This window comes from Eutrigla gurnardus (genome assembly GCF_963514095.1).
Source record: "Eutrigla gurnardus genome assembly, chromosome: 8".
In the NCBI taxonomy this organism is placed as follows: domain Eukaryota; kingdom Metazoa; phylum Chordata; class Actinopteri; order Perciformes; family Triglidae; genus Eutrigla; species Eutrigla gurnardus.
Genome location: NC_139922.1, coordinates 27437586 through 27457779, shown reverse-complemented (window position 1 = coordinate 27457779; position 20194 = coordinate 27437586). Strand labels below are relative to the sequence as shown.

The 20194-nt window shown below is 42.1% G+C and overlaps 2 protein-coding genes across 6 annotated transcripts in view; one reads left to right on the top strand and one right to left on the bottom strand.

The window, feature by feature from the left end:
• Positions 1-496: 496 nt before the first annotated feature.
• LOC311017552 (complement receptor type 1-like) lies at positions 497-6587 on the top strand. 4 transcript variants are annotated; one of them, XM_084015977.1, is made up of 11 exons: positions 497-702; positions 798-995; positions 2032-2131; positions 2204-2277; positions 2849-3043; positions 3156-3341; positions 3598-3694; positions 5698-5771; positions 5855-6037; positions 6118-6297; positions 6378-6587. In XM_084015977.1, exons 1-11 carry the CDS (start codon positions 648-650, stop codon positions 6401-6403), a joined length of 1368 nt encoding a protein of 455 aa, XP_083872103.1. In that variant the 5' UTR covers positions 497-647; the 3' UTR covers positions 6404-6587. The 4 variants fall into 4 exon arrangements, with proteins under 4 accessions (XP_083872103.1, XP_083872102.1, XP_083872100.1 ...); XM_084015976.1 differs by having other exon boundaries at positions 3153-3341; XM_084015974.1 differs by having other exon boundaries at positions 498-702; positions 2849-3064; positions 3153-3341.
• Positions 6588-6589: 2 nt separating this feature from the next.
• The window catches only part of scube3 (signal peptide, CUB domain, EGF-like 3), a 29190-nt gene continuing 15585 nt past the window's right edge, over positions 6590-20194 (bottom strand). For both annotated transcript variants that reach the window (XM_084015958.1, XM_084015959.1), the window contains 14 exons: positions 18774-18890; positions 14982-15104; positions 14775-14891; positions 14058-14153; positions 13847-13963; positions 13351-13512; positions 12673-12876; positions 11831-11992; positions 11584-11751; positions 11290-11451; positions 11012-11209; positions 10751-10903; positions 9327-9406; positions 6590-9196 (listed from right to left, as the gene is read on the bottom strand). In XM_084015958.1, the coding sequence (XP_083872084.1) occupies positions 9044-9196; positions 9327-9406; positions 10751-10903; positions 11012-11209; positions 11290-11451; positions 11584-11751; positions 11831-11992; positions 12673-12876; positions 13351-13512; positions 13847-13963; positions 14058-14153; positions 14775-14891; positions 14982-15104; positions 18774-18890 (2012 nt within the window). In that variant the 3' untranslated portion in view covers positions 6590-9043. The remainder of the gene's footprint in view (positions 9197-9326; positions 9407-10750; positions 10904-11011; positions 11210-11289; positions 11452-11583; positions 11752-11830; positions 11993-12672; positions 12877-13350; positions 13513-13846; positions 13964-14057; positions 14154-14774; positions 14892-14981; positions 15105-18773; positions 18891-20194) is intronic.

The following is a 20194-nucleotide window of genomic DNA, read 5'->3' as shown; positions in this document are numbered from 1 at the left end:
TCCTGATCGCAGAAATGATAAATCAGTGAAGGTCGCTCAAAGCAAAAAGTACTAAAGACATGAATAATATAACTGTTAAAATACAATTATATCATCTTATTATTAAAAGTACAGTGGGGTTGACATCTCATCTTTTTATTTATTTATTTTATTTTTTTAATTTTAAACTTTATTTTATTATTGGCTTGTTTTAATGTTTTTTTCTCTTCCATGCTTTGACTGTTTTATATAAAGCACTTTAAATTGTTGTTGAAAGGTATACAAATAAAATGGCCTTAATGGGAGTTTTGTTAATCCTTTAGGATTTAAACAATATGTTTTATTTCTATATTTCAAACAATCCTGTAAGACTTTCTTTCTTTCTTTTTTTTACTTAATATTAGAAAAATGTGCATTACATTTGAAAATATGTTGTTTATTCCAGCTGGAACATGAATTTCAGGAGTCTAAGGACTCTTTTTTTTACGTTTGACCCGCAGTCCGTGACTCTCTCTCCCGTCGGTCCTTGCTGTCTCCCGCTGGTCTGGGTGCTGCTGCCACCCTCCTCCTATAAATGCTTGATTCCAGCCTGCTGGTGACATTTGGTTTGTGGATTTGTTGACTGCTCGGAGCCACGCGGACGGAAGTTAAAAAAAACAACCAAAAACATGAGGAATGTCGGGTGGAATATTCTGGTTTTATCGTTTGCCTTAATTGATTCAGGTACATTGAAGACAAATGTTTCGCAGGTTGTGATTATTTATGTATTTTTAACTTTTTTCCCCCCTTTTTTTTAATCTTTTTTTTTAATGTTAAAGCTCAAGTACCGAAGAAGTGCCCGGCGCCCCCGGAGTACCCGCACACCCGGCTGTCCAGCAAACACAGCGGCGTCCAGACGTTCGTCAGCGGGCAGAAGGTGTACTACGACTGCGGGGAGGACTTCACCCCGTCCAGAGGGAGCCGCGCGGCCGAGTGTGTCTCCGGGAAATGGACCAAACTCACCCTGAAATGTGAAAGTGAGTACGTGGTCCGCAAACGAGCCAGGAAGGAGAGTAAAAAATAAAAATAAAACAGTCTGTTAACTGTTTCTCAGCGTCAGAATGTTAGAATTCACACGGGAAGCAGTCTGGCGCCCTCTGGCGGCCGTGGCGGTTACTACACGTTGTTCCAACAACAATATATATTTTTATTTTAGTCTGAATTCCTGCTAGGAACAAAACATCCTAGAATAAGAAAATAATAAAGAAATATTCACATATCTATATATATTATTATTATTATTATTATTATTATTATTACATTTGACCTAAAATAATACTAGATTAAAGGATGAATTCATTTTTTTCTTTCAAAATTGCCTCTTATAGCTCAAAGAAACGGTTTCAACACTACAGTTAAAAAAACAAAAAAACAGCAACCCTGATTTATCAGGAAAACTTTCTAATACGACCTACATATTCACTCAAAGAGCTATTATAGACACTTATCCATTAAATTTAATATCATTTAAGTGTCTTAAAACTCTGCTACTGCTTGACAAACGTGATATTTATCTCTCTGCTGTTTGTTGCTGCTGTTTCTGGTTTGCTTTCTTCATGTCGCGCTGATAGACCTGGAATAAAGTAAGGAAGTATGTATTTATGAATGGGAGATGTTTTCTTCTTAAATGAGGTGGTCGACTGTGAGCCTTTCTTTTTACTCAAACGCTGCTGCAAACTGAAAACTAATGAGAATACGATGTGGAAGCTGATTTCTGTAGACTCCTATGCATATTTTCTATTTTATTTTTGATGAATGCTCGGGGTCGACACGGAAACTGGTTCAGTATTAACCTCAGGAGCACTCAGATGTTTCAACCTGAGCCTTCAACTTGTATATACTTGACTCATCTCCACAAAAACTCCCCGAGATCTTTTTCTGGCTCTGCAGCAGCTTATGTGGTTTTGTTTTAAAATATGGTGACATGAAGGCGTTTTCTTTATCCCATCTGGCACATCATGTTTCAACCTTGCTTCCTGTTTTTGATCCACCATTTCTCTCCGTGTCCTCCAGAGAAATCCTGTGGCAACGCCGGGGATCTCCCCAACGGCGAGTTCCAGTACGAAGGGAACTCCTTCCTCGGGGAGAAAGTTTACGCTGTCTGCAACGAGGGGTAAGTCTGATGACTACAGGATATCCTGTCAGACTATCAGAATAAGAGTTTGACGAGTCTCCATGGTGACAGATACTCCGTGAAAGGACTCGACTACATGATATGCAAGAGGTCTGGCTGGACCGGAGACTTCCCGTCCTGTGAAGGTGAGTTGGAGCGTCTGATCTGGAGCCAGTTTGAAAGCTTCATCGTAGGTTCCTTCAGGTTTCTGAACCCATGATGAAGCTTTCATACGATGTGAAGGTATTCTGTTTAATCCTGAACGTGAGAAACGAACGAAGAAACGGATCAATACGGAAACTTTGCCATTTAGCTTCTTTTTTCAGAGCGGTGCAAAGAAACTTAGTCTGTTTTGCATATTTAATTATTTATAGTCAACATTTTTATAACATTTAATTCCTAAAATCACGATTTTCTGATTTAATGATGTGATGCCATCAAGTAGCCAACGGTCTCTTTTTAGTTAAGATTTAATAAGATAAAACCTCATTTACATAAAATTGTCTGATGCATTAACAAGCAAGTATCATTTTACTATTTTCAAAGTGGCGATACATTTTAACAATTTTTATACTTGTCATATAGTTGATTATTATTGTATATAATTTTTTTTTTTTCTATTTAATTAAATTGTATTCTCTTCTCCTTCCTCAGAGCAGAATTACATCGTTGCCGTGAATCACTTTTTTTTGTTGTTGTTTTTTTTTATCTGTGCAGAGGGCGTGGCCTCCTGCCCCTCCCCCGCGGTGGCCAACTCGGTGAGCGGTGCCGGAGACGTCCGGGTCCACCGGCTCGGAGCCTCGGTGACCGTCGCCTGCGATCGGGGTTTCCAGCTGGAAGGAGCTCAGCGGATCACATGCGGTCCTGGAGGTCTGTGGCAGCCTGACCCCCCTCTGTGCCGGCCCTCCTCCGGTAAAACCCCCGACTCAGACGGTGACTCAGCATTTCTACTCGCCACTATTGATTAAATATGAAAATGTTTCTGTGTCCAAAGCCATACTTTCTTTTACTCTCCGCTCAGCAGGCAGATGTGGCGTGCCGGTAACCCACGGCAACGCCAGCCTCGCTGACAAGTACATCACGCTGACGTCCTTCGCCTCCGGGGTCAGAGTTCATTACGTGTGTGACGTCGGATACGTTCCCGCCGGCGGCAGCAGGTATCGCAGGTGCATCATGGGAAGGTGGACGCCGCTGCTGCTGAAGTGTGAACGTATGACTTTTATTACTTTTATTAATGCGTTTCTACATAAACTGAGATCTGAATGTACACACACATGTACACACTCAGCATTTTGTTAAACAAATCTTTTTTAATGAGTCACAGAGATGACAATCAAAACTTAAATAAGATGATCATGAATCATAAGGTCTGCCTGAATAAATACATTTAGATTTTTTGAAGTGGGACTCTACTTTTCACTCGATGGTTTTTCTGACTGAACAGAAAACCTTTGTTCCCTCCGAAGGAAAGCCGTGTGGTTCTGCTGGCGAGATCGTGAACGGACAGTTCTTGTACACTGGCGTGGAGTTCGGAGATGCTGCCACGGCCGTGTGTGACGAGGGGTGAGAATCCACCGCTGCCGTCTCCCGGGACGACAGAGGACTGACGACGGACATCCAGCTGTTTGACTTTTTTGCTGTTTGACTTTTCAAAAGAAACATTACTTTTTTTCTTTTTTTTACATACTATATGTTGACTTTTTCATTACTTTTTTCTGACAAACTATGCTTTTTTTTGATAAACTAATATTACTTTTTAATTACTTTTTTGGTTACTTTTTTTTCCCGACAAACTTTTTTACATACTATTTTTATATTTTTTTTTAACTTTTTTTATGACTTTCTTCATGACTTTTTCTGACAAATTATGCTTTTTTTGACATACTAATATTACTTTATTACTTTTTTGGACTTTTTTTTGACATTCTATACTTTTTTCACCATACTATAATTTGACTTTTTCATTACTTTTTTCTGACAAACTGTTTTTTTTGACAAACTAATATTACTTTTTAATGACTTTTTTGGTGACTTTTTTTTCCCGACAAACTTTTTTTTTCTTTTGACATACTATTTTTTTGTAAACTTTTTTTATGACTTTCTTCATGACTTTTTTTCCGACAAACTATGCTTTTTTGACATACTAATATTACTTTTTTATGACTTTTTTGGACTTTTTCATGACTTTTTCTGACAAATTATGCTTTTTTTGACATACTAATATTACTTTTTTATGACTTTTTTTTTCCGACACTGTTTTTTTGACATACTAATATTTTTTTTAAAACTTTTTTATGACTTTCTTCATGACTTTTTTTCTGACAAACTATGCTTTTTTTGACATACTAATATTACTTTTTAAAAAACTTTTTTATTACTTTCTTCATGACTTTTTTTCCGACAAACTATGCTTTTTTTGACAAACTAATATTAGTTTTTAATGACTTTTTAATGAAAAACTATGCTTTTTTTGACAAACTAATATGACTTTTTAATGACTTTTTTTCCGACAAACTATGCTTTTTTGACCTACTAATATTACTTTTTTATGACTTTTTTGGACTTTTTCATGACTTTTTCTGACAAATTATGCTTTTTTTGACATACTAATATTACTTTTCTATGACTTTTTTGGACTTTTTTTTTTCCGACACTGCTTTTTTGACATACTAATATTTTTTTTTTAACTTTTTTATGACTTTCCATTACTTTTTTTCCCGACAAACTATGCTTTTTTGACATACTAATATTACTTTTTTAAAAACTTTTTTATGACTTTCTTCATGACTTTTTTTCCGACAAACTGCTTTTTTTGACATACTAATATTACTTTTTTATGACTTTTTTTGACTTTTTCATGACTTTTTCTGACAAATTATGCTTTTTTTGACATACTTATATTACTTTATTACTTTTTTGGACTTTTTTTTGACATTCTATACTTTTTTCACCATACTATAATTTGACTTTTTCATTACTTTTTTCTGACAAACTATGCTTTTTTTGACAAACTAATATTACTTTTTAATGACTTTTTTGGTGACTTTTTTCCCGACAAACTTTTTTTTTTTTTACATACTATTTGTTTTTAACTTTTTTTATGACTTTCTTCATGACTTTTTTTCCGACAAACTATGCTTTTTTGACATACAAATATTACTTTTTTTATGACTTTTTTGGACTTTTTTTTCCGACAAACTGTTTTTTTGACATACTAATATTACTTTTTTAAAAACTTTTTTATTACTTTCTTCATGACTTTTTTTCCGACAAACTGCTTTTTTTGACATACTAATATTACTTTTTTATGACTTTCTTCATGACTTTTTTTTTTACATTATATACTTTTTTCGACATACTATACTCAGACTTTTTTTTCAACCTTTTACATTTTTTTTGACAAACTATTCTGACATTATTTTCAACGTAAAATACTTTTGACATTTTTCATGACTATTTTGACATACTATCAACATGCTATTACTTTTTTCACACATCCTCATCGTATCTGTGTTCTTCCATACTCCATCATTCCCCATATCTGAAACTCGTTTATTCTTTCTTAGGCACAGTCTTGTGGGTCAGGCAACCAGAACATGCATGAGTCAAGGCTGGGACGGGCGTGTTCCTACCTGCGAAGGTGCCGTGAACAAGCATCATTTATCTTTATTTCTTCTTCATCCGTACCAACACTACTTATCACTCCTCCTGTATCTTTTCCAGCCGTGGTGTGTGCGAAGCCTCTGAGCGGAGGGACGACTGCTGAGATGATCTTCCCTCAGGAGCCTCCGTACACATACCGGAGTGTGATTCGCTACCACTGCAGCGCGGGAACCCTGATTGGACCGAGTCACATTTGGTGCACCGAGGATGGGAGATGGAGTGATCTTCCTCCGAGATGCGAAGGTCCCCGACACAATAAAAAAAATGTGTTCAACTTGTATTTGAAATGACTAGAATACAAATTGAGTTCTCTTTCCTCACAGAAATGATGTGTTCATCTCCAAACGTGGCCAAAGCCTACTGGATGGGTGATCACACCCAACTGTACCAAAGCAGGGACACCATATCGATCGAGTGTAACCGGGGCTACGTGAGGACCGGCCCGGCCATCATTACCTGCGGCGCTGATGGCCAATGGTCCCCAGGCCTCCCTAGATGTACACGTAAGTAGTCCATTCTCTTGTTGTTACATGATGTTATTGGATTTTCAAAGTATTAGAATTATAATCGCCATCTATTTCAGCACGTCGTAGAAACTGGAGGGGCTAATGCGTCGACATATTCAACCCAACCTGGTTAAACCAGCAGCAGCAGTCAGTGGAAGATGGAAATATGGTTTCTAAACATTAACATAATTCCCTCCACCTTTTTTATATAATGCACTAATAATGATATATTTTCTTTCTTGCTCATAAAAACATGTATGAACTTATTAAAATATGTCTGAAATGAAGCTGAAGTACAGTATGTTTATTTCAATAAGTGTTTTGGGCAGTAACAAGTACAAACCTGTTTCATTCACCTCTGTACATAGATTTTCTTATTTTTTTAAACAGTCGATAATGTTATGTATCATCTCTATAGACTAAACTGTGAGTGAGCATTTCATGGACAAACAAGCTACAAGAAAATAAGAACACCAATTCCATTCATTTAAAAAGACAATACAAAATCCAGACATTTCTTTACATGAGCAATAACAATTCAAGTGCAAATATCATTATCAACTCTATGATACATCATAGCAAACTCTCGTTAAAAGGCAACAATAAAACGTGGAAAAAATGATCAGGTTGCAGGAAGGAAGTTGATTCTGGGGGGGGGGGGGGGGGGGGATATTGGACACTAGATGGACATAATCTGAGATGTATGGAGGAAATTCAAACAGGCGTGAGTTCTTCCCAGTTTGAGGCCAAAATCCCTTTGTCATCCTAAAGTTTTGGGTTGTCTTCTTCGTATACCGTTTATTACGGGAAGTGTACAATCTCACTTTTTTATTTACACAAGTGTGGGGGGAAAAATAAAAAATCACTCCCCGAAAAAAGCATTACTTATCAGAGAGCAAGCGTCAACATAATTTCTTAAGAGGGTTGAATATCCAGGTTAAAGGTGTTAAAGGTCTGACTGCAGCCGCGGAGCTTTTTAAAGGAACAGTTCCTACATTTTAAGAAACATTTATTCACGTTCTTGCTGAGTTGTGGAGTCGCTGAGTTGCTAGGCAACAAGCAGAGACTCCAGCACACACCCCCATCCTCCCCCCCCAGCCATGAAATAGTGCAATACATAAGCCCCGCCCCACTAATTGCAAAAGATGTTGGAGTTAATTAGTGATCTTTGGACAGAGCCAGGCTAGTTTGTGCTAAGCTAACTGTCTCATGGCTGTAGCTTCATATTTTCTGTTTCTAATTCTCGGCAAGAAAGCGAAATAAGTGCATTTCCCAAAATGTCGGACGATTCATTTACCCTGTTTTGGTCGCAATTTTGAAAATCACATTTTTTCCTCGTATTTCTCTGAATAAGAACAGTGACGTGTTGAAACCTGAACATCTTCCGCCCATAGTGACGATAAATATTCAACATGATGAGTCTCAACAAGAAATGCAGCTGGAAACACATTTCATAAGTTGTGGGTCACATTCGGGTGTAACCAGGAAACTCCCGATGTTTTCATTCATTGCACTTTGTTGGATGACAGGCTCTGAAATTTAGTGCACAAATCAAAGTGACCCGCCCACTTTTGGGGGCGGTCTTTGGAAGAGCTGTCTTCATTGGGACAGACCAATGTGAATTTGAAGAGGGGGGTGTCTTTGGATTTGAGAAGGGTGGGGCAGAAAGTATTTCAGGGGGTTTCCTGCAAAAAGTAATTTTAGGATTAAAAGGATTCAACCCTCGTCTAATTTTATTTTCATTATTTACAAGATTGAACAAACACAATAAAACTGGTGTGACATCATCAACTTCCTAAAGTATTTCAGACGTGGAGCTTCCTTTCGTTTTCAAACCTAGAGACTATTAGTGTGTCGAGTACATCAGAAAGACAAATATGAGATTGAATTAAAGTGACCTTTTTTTTTTTTTTTTTAAAGAAGCAGCAAACATAATGTCCCTCAAAGACATTTCTCTCTCTCTCTCTCCGAGACATGTTCCATCACATTATCTCAATTATTAGTTTGTTATTCGTCTCCCAAATGTCCGCTATGTTCCTGAAACGATGAAACCAGCTGTGTGTCTGTAATAAGTGGATTTAAAATATTAAAAAAGAAGAGAAATGATCTGAAGGTTTGGAAACAGACGGATGGAACACAGAGATTAACTGTTTTAACAGTAAAACGGCTCTAAGAGCTCACATATAGTAAGTAAGGCTTCTGAATGACCTGGAACGCAGCTGCGACATGGATTTTTTTTTTTTTTTTTTTAAACCGCCGCTCCTCCTCGACGATGGGATGGAGGGATTACGCAACACTTACACAACACTCACAGTCACACTTAATGGTAGGAGTCGTAAACTCAGACCGCTCATTTAAGCACAAATACAATAACAAGCAACCACACACACACACACACAAACACACAAACACACCACTCCTACCGTCTGAAATGTGTTTTTGTGGTTTCACTGTACGACAGAAACCGACCCCCCCACTCACGTACCCCCCCCCCCCCCCCCCCCCCCCCCCAACGAAACGCTTTGAGCTCGGGATTACAGAAAACCAACAACCTAAAAACACATTTCTCAACAAGTCTGCATAGTGTTTACTGTCGAAGCCTATAAGTAAGAGAGGGTTAACATGTTATGTTTAAGTCCCGTGAGAGTTGTGTGTGTGTGTGTATGTGTGTGTGTGTGTGTGTGTGTGGGGGGGGGGGGGGGGGGGGGGTCACAATCCCGTGCTTCGGCGTCCGTCTGGGCTTTTACTTGTACGGTCGCAGGAAAGCCGACACTTTGCTGCTGATGAGGCGAATGAAGGAGCGGGGGAGCATCTCGTTGGACTCCCGAGTCGTGTACTTGAAGTAGTTGTTTGGGTGAGCCAGCACGTCGAACAGAGTCTTAATCAGCTTTTTATCCTGCGGGGGAGAACAGACATGTCGTCATTTGAGGCTGTTACACACATCTATTAAATATTGCTTAACGACAGCTTTAAAGGTGCGGCTCGTTGAAATGAAGTCAGACAGAAGAGGAAGTTAATCTGCCAACCTTGAGGATTTCTTGATGGTTTTCTGAGGCGTAGAGTCGTCCATCCCTCACGATGTCCTCTACCAGCTGCTCATAGTCCTCTGAATACACAAAAACACACAATCACTACTTGACACCTAGTGGTGGAGGAAGGTAATGCATCATGAGTGATAAAGTATAAGGGAAAAAGTAAAAGAGAAATTCTTAGGAGGGAGGAAGGAGGAGGAGGAGAAGAAGAAGAGGAGGAGGAGCAGAAGAAGAAGAAGGAGGAGGAGGAAGACGGATGGGAACGTACCATCGTACCATCTGGAAGCCGGGGGGGAGGAGGAGGAGGAGGAGAAGAAGGAGGAGGAAAGAAAGAAAGAAGTCGTTTGACAGACGGATGGGAACGTACCATCGTACGTGACGTAGGGGATCTGGAAGCCGGGGAGGAGGAGGAGGAGGAGGAGAAGAAGGAGGAGGAAAGAAAGAAAGAAGTCGTTTGACAGACGGATGGGAACGTACCATCGTACGTGACGTAGGGGATCTGGAAGCCGGGGAGGAGGAGAGAAGGAGAAGAAGAAGAAGAAGAAGGAGGAGGAGGAGGAGGAAGACGGATGGGAACGTACCATCGTATGTGACGTAGGGGATCTGGAAGCCGGGGAGGAGGAGAGGAGGAGAAGAAGAAGAAGAAGAAGAAGAAGGAGGAGGAGGAGGAAGACGGATGGGAACGTACCATCGTACCATCTGGAAGCCGGGGGGGAGGAGGAGGAGGAGGAGAAGAAGGAGGAGGAAAGAAAGAAAGAAGTCGTTTGACAGACGGATGGGAACGTACCATCGTACGTGACGTAGGGGATCTGGAAGCCGGGGAGGAGGAGAGGAGGAGAAGAAGAAGAAGAAGAAGGAGGAGGAGGAGGAGGAAGACGGATGGGAACGTACCATCGTATGTGACGTAGGGGATCTGGAAGCCGGGGAGGAGGAGAGGAGGAGAAGAAGAAGAAGAAGAAGAAGAAGAAGGAGGAGGAGGAGGAGGAAGACGGATGGGAACGTACCATCGTACCATCTGGAAGCCGGGGGGGAGGAGGAGGAGGAGGAGAAGAAGGAGGAGGAAAGAAAGAAAGAAGTCGTTTGACAGACGGATGGGAACGTACCATCGTACGTGACGTAGGGGATCTGGAAGCCGGGGAGGAGGAGAGGAGGAGAAGAAGAAGAAGAAGAAGGAGGAGGAGGAGGAGGAAGACGGATGGGAACGTACCATCGTATGTGACGTAGGGGATCTGGAAGCCGGGGAGGAGGAGAGGAGGAGAAGAAGAAGAAGAAGAAGAAGAAGGAGGAGGAGGAGGAAGACGGATGGGAACGTACCATCGTACGTGACATAGGGGATCTGGAAGCCGGGGGGGAGGAGAGGAGGAGAAGAAGAAGAAGAAGAAGAAGGAGGAGGAGGAGGAAGACGGATGAGAACGTACCATCGTACGTGACGTAGGGGATCTGGAAGCCGCGGGCGCTGTTGGCCTCGTTGGACTTGAAGTTGATCCAGAGGCGTCGGGAGCGAGCGGTGAAGGCGATTGGCCGCTCATACGTCTGACACGTCTCGTAGGTGGTGATGGACGTCGCCGACCCTTGGAGGGACACGGAGGACGATGGTGACTCATCACGTTTGGTGTAAACTACAAACACGCCGTAAAACGCTGAATTCTACCGGGACGACCGGGACGGGAGACACTCACAGTTCTTCCTCATCACCAGCACGTCTCCACACTCGTCCTCCGACGGCAGGAAGATCTCCGGCACCACGATCAGGATCTTGCGCTTGCTGGGCGGGTTGATGTTCCAGATGCACTCCACGTTGGCGGGGTAGTTCCCGGGGTAGTTAGGCGACTCGATGTAGCCCATGAACTCCCCCATCTCGCCGCCGCATTGCCTGTCTAGACGCAAACAAAAACAAGAGACATGAAGGCTCACGTTGAAGACGACCACAGAAGAAACGGCCATTTTGGATCCTCACTCTTGCACTGCGAGACGCTGGTGGCGCCGTCGAAGTCGGTGGTGGTGTTGCCGGGGCAGGTAATGCAGTAGTTCTGCCTGAACTCCGTCTGGTACGTCCCCACCGGGCAGCGGATGCACCGGTGCACCGTGGTGTTGTAGTAGTGACCCGGGGAGCACTGGACTGCAAACACAGGAGACCCTTTCATTACACAGCTCCATGAAGAGGAGGAGGAGGAGGAGGAGGAGAAGAAGAAGGAGGAGGAGGAGGAGGAGAAGCAGTGTATTTTGCCTCATATATAAAAAAGAGCCGAACCTTTGACCTCACAGTCGTGGAAGGAGCTGGCGCCCTCCCGCTTGGTGCCCAGCCCCCCCCCACAGGGGAAGCAGAGGGTCCGGCCCGGGTCGGGCTGGTAGGACCCCTGAGGGCAGGCCTGGCAGGGCTTGAAGCCGTCGTTGGAGAAGGCTCCCGTCGGACACTGGCCTGGTTGGATGGACAGACAGGGTTTTAACGGAGGACGATGTAGAAACATCCAGAGAACGTTGTTTCAACACGAAGCTACCTGCGCAGGAGGAGATGTTCCGAGCCCCGACGGGCCCGTGGCCGTCGCTGCCGGGGCAGAGGTCACAGGCCAGCTGCCCCTCTTTCTCCTGGAAGGTGCCGGGCGGACACTGGACGCAGCGCTCCTGCTCGCCGTGGTAGTACGACCCCGACAAGCATCTGACTGAGAGAAGATCCACAACGGCTCGGGTCAGAGACCTCACACTCTGTTTCCATGATATACATGATAGTGGGAATCGGCACCTCAAGATTCAGAGGAATGCAAATATAATGAGAATATTTTCTTCAAATCTTTCAAACCAATTCCTTTTTGTATTACTTTTATAAAATGTGGATAAAATAAATACATAATAATCATGAGGGTGTTTTTAAATATATATTTTTGATTGATTATACATTTTATTAAACAAATAAAAATTTCTAATAAATTTCAATTTTTTAAGTAAATAAAAAACATAATTCATTATCATCTTTAAAAATAAATAATACCATTTTTTTTCGATTATAGACTTTAATGCATCGATGCAGAATGGTTTAACAAAGCATCGCGATGCATCATAGAATCGATTATTTCTCCCTCTAATACACAACATATACAGTATATGTTGTGTATTAACTCAATTCTAGAGTTGGTGTTGTACTTGTACTGTTTCTCATTGTTTGTTCTCATTTAAATACACAAGGGGAGCAGTAGTAGTAGTAGTAGTAGATGTATTAGTAGAAGTACCTAATAAAGTGGACACCCAGTGAATAATTCACATCGTATTGCAGGTTTACGATATTAACGTCACATTAAACCGGCTCATGTAGCGCTCCGGTCCGGCTCTCAGGTCCAGGTCTTACCACATCGGCCGCTGTCCCTCTCCCAGCCCGGCCCACAGTTCTCCTGGCTGGGAGCAGCCTGGGGGAGCTTCTGGGCCACCTCGTACTCCAACCCGGCCACTCGGATCAGGAAGCGCTCCTGGTTGATGGACTTCTTCAGAGCCTTGATGTAGGTCTTCACCTGCTTCTCCATGCGCTGCCGCAGGCAGCTGAGGTTGCAGCTTCCTGTTTACGGTTTAATGCAAACACACTTGGTTTCAGTCAGAAGATCCAAACGTCCAGACTGTACAAATGTGTCATTCTACGTACTGGAGGAAGTATTCAGCTCCTTTACAAGTAAAAGTACTGGTACTACGACAGCGCTTTAAATGTGTTATCAAGTATAATCAGGAATATATACGTAGTAGAAGTATTAAAAGTACTCAATGCAGGAAAATGGCCTATATGTTATATTATTAAGATATTACTACTCATGCATTGATGTAAAAAGCAGTGTTTTACTGATTGTATCAGAAAACATGATCAGATTTTCATTATTAATTCATTTTTTTCTTGAATTGATTTTTTGGTTTTGGAAAAATATTAAATATTAAAAATAAATTAAAATTATTTAAAAATAAAAACGTGTATATTTTCACGTTTTATGTGTAAATGAGTTAATAACTAAGGACATTAAAGCGTGGCATCAAAGAATCTGACCTGTCGTGTCTCCAGGTTTGACCTCGGCTTCCAGCTCCAACGTGATGCGCGTGACCTCTTTGTTGGACGGGTTGCGAGCGCGACGCCCTTTAGCTTTCTTGGACGAGTCGCATTTGAGGTTGACGAACGTGACCAGGCAGTTGCTGCAGGGCTGCCCCCCCCCTGTAGATCACATGACACCGGCAGGCACACATCAATAAACCATAACTCATGTTTCCACATCTGTAATTTCCTGGAAGGCATGACTCAGAACTAACAGACACATCATTAGCAGTTATATTAAGGCTGCAACAAATGATTGATCTTTCATAAGTCAATATTCCCTCAATTTAATTGACTAATTTGTCTATAAAATGTATGAAAAATTATAATTTGACAGCAGCGATTTTGTCCAACAATAGTCTAAAAGCTGAAAATCATATCAGACAAAGATCCACAGCAAGTTGTTGCTTGAGTAATAAATAATTAATAATAATAAATAACAGTAGAGGCAGACCTGGTCCGAGGGTCCGGCCCCGGTCCTCCGTCCTGCCCGTCAGCTTCGGGTGAAGGTGACATTTGGCGTTTTTAATCTTGAAAGAAGCCGTCTGCTTCACCGGCGGGGCCAAAGTCTCTACAGACAAACACAGCACGTCAAGCCACAGCACACGTGATTGGATCATTTAAAAACAATATGGTGGATCAGAGGCATCTGGAGGGCAGCGAACCTATGCAGCTCTGACTGCTGCTGGAGTTGAGCCGGGCGGAGGACTTCCCTCTGACGATGGGGATCCCACAGCTGACCGAGTAGCTGCTGTCGGACTCTGCAAAAGGTCACGCAAACAAAATAAGTCCAGTTTAAAATGCTTTCATTAAAAATACAATTCATTTGTTCACCTGTCCAAAAATAAAGATTTTCTGGAGCAAGGTTTATTCAGAACTTTGGAACTGACATTACATTCAACTGGGAGGAACTTCTTTTTGGGCTTGTACACTCATATAATATAATATAATATAATATAATATAATATAATATAATATAACAAAACATAATATAATATAACATAACATAATATAATATAATATAATATTATATTATATAATATAATATAAGTGTGAAAAATAAATATTTATTTGTAATACTGAGTCTAGCTGCTAGAATTACAAAGAGATGACTCAAGCCAGAAATCCCATCTATAGATGAATGGTATGATATTATTCACGATGTGTTTGTAATGGAAAGAATCACTTTTTCAATCTAAATTCAACGACATCTGGAAGCTGAAAATGTACATTTCCCTGACGGTTTTTTTCCCATATCAAGATGTACTTGATTGGTTAATTTCTTTGCTCTAATATTGTGACAGAAAACAGCCCATGTTAATGTAGTGTTACTTTAATAAATGCTTTGTAAAATGAAAACATATAAATAAAACGTGCCACACCTGCCAGATAGTGAGCCTTGGAGGCGCAGGTCAGGGAGCAGCTCTCTTTCTTGCCCGTCTTGCTGCAGGTCAGAGTGGCCTTCGGTGCCAACAGGCCAAGAGGACACTTCACCAACTCTACAGGGAAATAAAAACCATAGAGAATCTGCTAATGGATGCAGCTGCGTGTCAGCGGATCCACCACAAGGGGGCAGTGCTGCTACGTACCAACGCAGTCCTTCCTGTTCCAGTGCAGCTTGTATCCGGGCGGACAGGTACACTCGTAACTCCCCAGAGCGTTGATGCAGCCGTATTTACAGCCTCCACGGTTTATACTGCATTCATCAATATCTGTGAACAGCACACACACATTTAGTGCACACACACATTTAGTGCACACACACACACACACTGGGGCTGTGCACACCTACTTTAAAACAGTAATCATGCGTGTAAACAGAAGTGATTCTTCCTTTTTGTCGTCTCCACGTTCAATTTCAGGGTCGTAACATTTTTGAAGTATTGCGGTGAGAAGTAAATTATAATCACACACTTTGCCCGAGCTAAAAAAACCACGAAGAAGCGTTGCCAGACGCAGACTCGGCTGCTGTTTGACGCCCAGACAGAAGAAATGAGTCTGGCGTGTTCGAGGAGAAGGATGCTGCTGCAGACGCGAGCGTCGGATAAAAACACGGCGAGGAAAGACACGGAGACGATGATGGCAGTGATTGATGATCTGGCTGGCTGATATGAAACGCTCCTTCTTGTCTCATTTGATTATTCACCCTGAATGAAAGCGGCCTGCGTGCCTCGACACCCCCCCCCCCACCCCCCCCTGAAGGAGGCGATGACTTCATCAGCTGCTTGGAAATGCAGCGAGGAGGTGCTGCTTATCCTCCGCATCAAAGCACTCAATTTAAAAAAGGACTCTAAAGAACATCTGATGGGAACTGTTCCTCCGATGCTGACATTTAACACATGACCTCTGACCTTTCCCTCCGGAGTCTCTTTCCCTCGCATGCTCTCAGAGAGGAGAGCTCCGATGAGTCAAGGAGAGAAAAAAAAAAAGGAGACAATTTGACATTCAGACTCAACAATAGCTTTTGTGTAATTTGGGAGGAATTTTTTTGTTTTAGGGAGTTCACGGAAAAAAACCCTTTAAATTTGAATCACTTTTGCGTGCTGACTCATCGACACGGCGACTCCCACTCCAAACATCCTAATGTGAGTTTCCCCCGACACGCAAACCTTCTTTAACTCTTAAGATATCAAGTTAATCTGTGGTTTGGTGGGGATTAAACCCCTCCTCTACGAATGCCTTCGTCCCGACCAGATGAAAGCACTTCTGTTGAGCTCGTCTGGATCAAACGAGGAAAATTCAAACATACTTCCAACGACCGTGAGTCTGTTTTCACATAGAAGTGAGCGGATTGTTTTTGCTGGCTGAGAGGGAAACTATGGCTGGATGTCCTCTCACAGGGGAGGAATGTGGAGCGGCCTCGGCGCAGCGCTGGACGGCGGGTCGCTGACCTAATTGGGATGGTTAAGGAGCGAGTGTATTGTTAAACAATGAGCACAGCTTCCTGGATTGTTTGCTTATATGTGGGGTTGATGAAACCACACGAGGGCGGGGATAACGTGGCCTCGGTTCACAGCCGGGGCTGTAAATCTCCGGGGTTATCTAACGGGTCCGACAGCGGCGGTGAAAAGTGAAGGGGGGAAATCGTTTGTCACCTTCCCTCTCAACAGTATAGAGAGTCACTTAACGGCCGACCGTCTCCCCTCAGCAGCTCAGCGTCGCCTGATCACACTCCATCACGGGAGGAAAAGCCCTACAAATCCAACCCGGACTGGCAGCTCATACAGCAGCCTGGGCGTGGAACCGGATCCCACCAACCCACCACGTCTATAAATACAGTTTGTGTAATTCTGAATTATACATACAAGGTGATAGAAGCAAACACCCCCCGACAATATAACACAATCCAGCAGCAGCACTGAGCATTATATGAGCTTTAAAAAGGGAGCTTTTTATTGCTGGGACACTTTCATGGACTCACACTGCAAGATGTTCCAGCTGCAGCATGTGGCACTTAAAAACTGGATTTTTTTTATACCTTTATTAGATCATAACAGAAGCGATACAGACGTTAAATGTAGGCGTGCAGACCTCGTGATTACATCCATCTGAGATCTAACCTCAAGTCTCGTATCTTATTCTGTTGCAACATTCCTGATCAGTAGACCTGTCACACTGCAGACACAAACACAGAACAAATCACTGCAAAGCTATGTATTTCAAGTGCACATGCTGCCTGTCTCTCTCTCGCCCTGTCTGTCTCGCTGAACTACTGTTCCAGGCCCCGAGGCGCTGGAGACAGCAGCAGATTCAAACTGGTGATACACGCTCCATCAAAGGGCCGACGCACAGCCCTGATCCGTGCTCAGGCGGGCCTCTTTGCTGCCTGCAAGGCAGATCTGACACACACACACACACACACACACACACACACACATACACATACACACACACACACACACACACACACACACACACACACACACACACACACACACACACACACACACACCTTCACCCTGAGGGCGGTTTCTGCTGTCTGAGTACAGTAGCTACCTGCTAATGTGTAATGAACATAGTTTCACGTCTTGGAACTACGACGCTAAATCGCCAACATCAGCAAAAAGTCCAGAGGATGATTTCCTGCCACCTGTTTCTGCTCATTCACTTTAAAACGGTTCAGAAAGATAATCAGTCATTTTTTGCAGTTATTGTTGAAGATGCAACAGAAAAAGAGCCGTTGAGATATTTATAATTTGAAGTATTGTGAGAGTAAAATGGTAATAAAAGGTTATTAGAAGTTATCCTGTCATTTCTCTTAAAGCCACAAACATCATCAACCCCACGGTGGCGCCGTGGAGGGGATCAGCCTTCAGGGTTCATCCTCTGGAGACCATGAAAGTCTGCACAGAGTTTCACAGCAATCGATTGTGGAGATATTTCTGTCGGGGAGCAAAGGTCATCCGGCCGACAGCCGTCCCTCCAACCACAAGAAGGAAACTAAAAATTAATTAAAAATGAATTCATCAGCTAAAATGATCGCTGGTCTTTTGGACCGAGACAACGACCTTTAACCCTCCTGGTATCCTTGGGGTTCAATTCAATATTTAACGACAAAAAAACATAATTTCTTTGCTTAATATTCAGTGACTTTTCCTGATTTAATGGGGCCAGCTCGGTAAACATAAACTTTTCATATCCTGGACACTTTGGATGCATTTACAAAGAAAATGTAAACTTCCAAAAATGGAAAGTAATCATGGTCCAGCTCCCCACACGGGGTTGTGTTATTGTATTAGTCACATAATATGTATAAAAGGTTATGTTGTATTTAATGGGTCATTTAGGGCGTCAAATAGAAGCATGAAGCACAATCTGGATGATAATCATTGTCTGAAGGTCAAACTGACCTGCAGGATAACAGATGTCGCTGTTTTAAGTTTGCATATCTTTTTATCTTGCTATAAGTTTATCCTGCTCTTCTTTGTGACCCTGTATGTGTGAGTATCTGTATGTTAACCCTGTATGTCTGAGTATCATATGTTAACCCTGTATGTCTGAGTATCTGTATGTTAACCCTGTATGTCTGAGTATCTGTATGTTAACCCTGTATGTCTGAGTATCTGTATGTTAACCCTGTATGTCTGAGTATCTGTATGTTAACCCTGTATGTCCCTGTTGCTGCCTTGTTGTACGTCTGTATAGCTGTAGTGTTTGTGTGCTGTTGCCCCTCTAACAGATCCTTTTCATTGCCCCTCCCCCCCCCAAGAAACCTGTGCTTTTAGTCAATAAAAGCGTGTTCTGAATGATCTGCCTGGTTGAATAAAAAACAATAAAAAGTGAGGGTGAATATCTGCAGGGAGCTTCATGGAAGCTGTGAAGCGTAAATGTTTCCTGTCGTGGATGCGGAGGAAGAGGATGGACATGGAGGAGAGTCTCACCCCCGCAGTGGGCCAGGCCGTACAGGACGTAGCCTCGATGGCAGAGACACTGGAAGCTGCCGGGCGAGTTCACACAGAAGTGGTCGCAGGTGCGATCGAAGGAGCACTCGTCGATGTCTGCGGAGAAAGAAACACGCTGTTAGAAACCTCTCAAAGGAAACATCTTCTCCTGTCGCTCTTTTCTTCTTCCACCTTTTTATCCAGAAGTGGGACAAATCACACGTTATGACAAAAGACATCTTCTGTTTGCTCCTCGGTGAAGCGGTTGACCTCCGGCTGTCACTCACGCGTTCCCATTTCCATGCATTGAAATGGAATTATTATATTTTTTGAAATAACAAGCGACAGCAGGAGAAACTCTGCTGCACTTTGCTTGATAATAGGAGCCGAAGTGCCGTTTTCTCCCCACACAGGAGCTGCCGATCCCTCTTCCCCCTCTTAACTAGACCATAAATAAACCAGTGTGGTCAGAAAACCCTTAATTTGACTTCTTTCTTTTGACGGGAGGACGTAGAACTGCTGTCAAGACACCAAACAACAACAATCACTGTAGAATTTGGATAAATATGTGGGATGCAGATAGGAAGAAGCTTATTTTTTAGCTCCCTCCTGCCTCTCGGTGTCCTCCCCGTCTTTTACCTTTCTTCTCTCTTACACGTGCATCCAGATGTCATTGGCTCAAAGACAGTCAGCGATTGATACATGACGCTGCAGGAGATGGTTATAATTTCCCTTAATGTCAGCAGAAATCAAGCCCAGGCAGCACACGGCCGCAAGGCACGGCAAGGCAGTTTGATTTGTACAGCAACGTTCAACGTTCTTTACATAAAACATTAAAAGTATTGGAGGAAACCATTAAAACAAGCCAATGAGAAAATAAAGTTTAAAATTGAAAAAAATAAAAATAAATAAATAAAAACATAAAAAATAAATAATAATAAAAATAGATAAATAAATAAATAAATAAAAATCAAATAAAAAATCAAATAAATAAATAAAAAATTAAATAATAAATAAAAATAAATAAATAAAAATAAATAAAAAATAAATGAAAAAATAAAAACAAGAATATCAAGGAATAGGGCAGAACAAATGGGGGATGTGCTACAATTTGGTTTTGCTGGATGTGTGATGGGCTTGAATTGAAGAAAAGGTTGCCCTTGCTTTCCTACGACATGATCTTAACCTCCTCTGGGTTACGAGACGCTTAGACGCAGGTATTTCACTGCAATTACACGAGTCAGTTTAAATAACCGGTTAGCTCAAGAGACCAAAGACGGATAAAATGCACATTTTTGCATCACATTGCACAAAATATTCTGGGCAGATTCCTTCATGTGTAAACAGCTGAACCCAGACCAGTGATCAGTTCAGAAAAGAGCACACGAGCTTTGCAGGAGATCCATAAGTTACGTTAATTA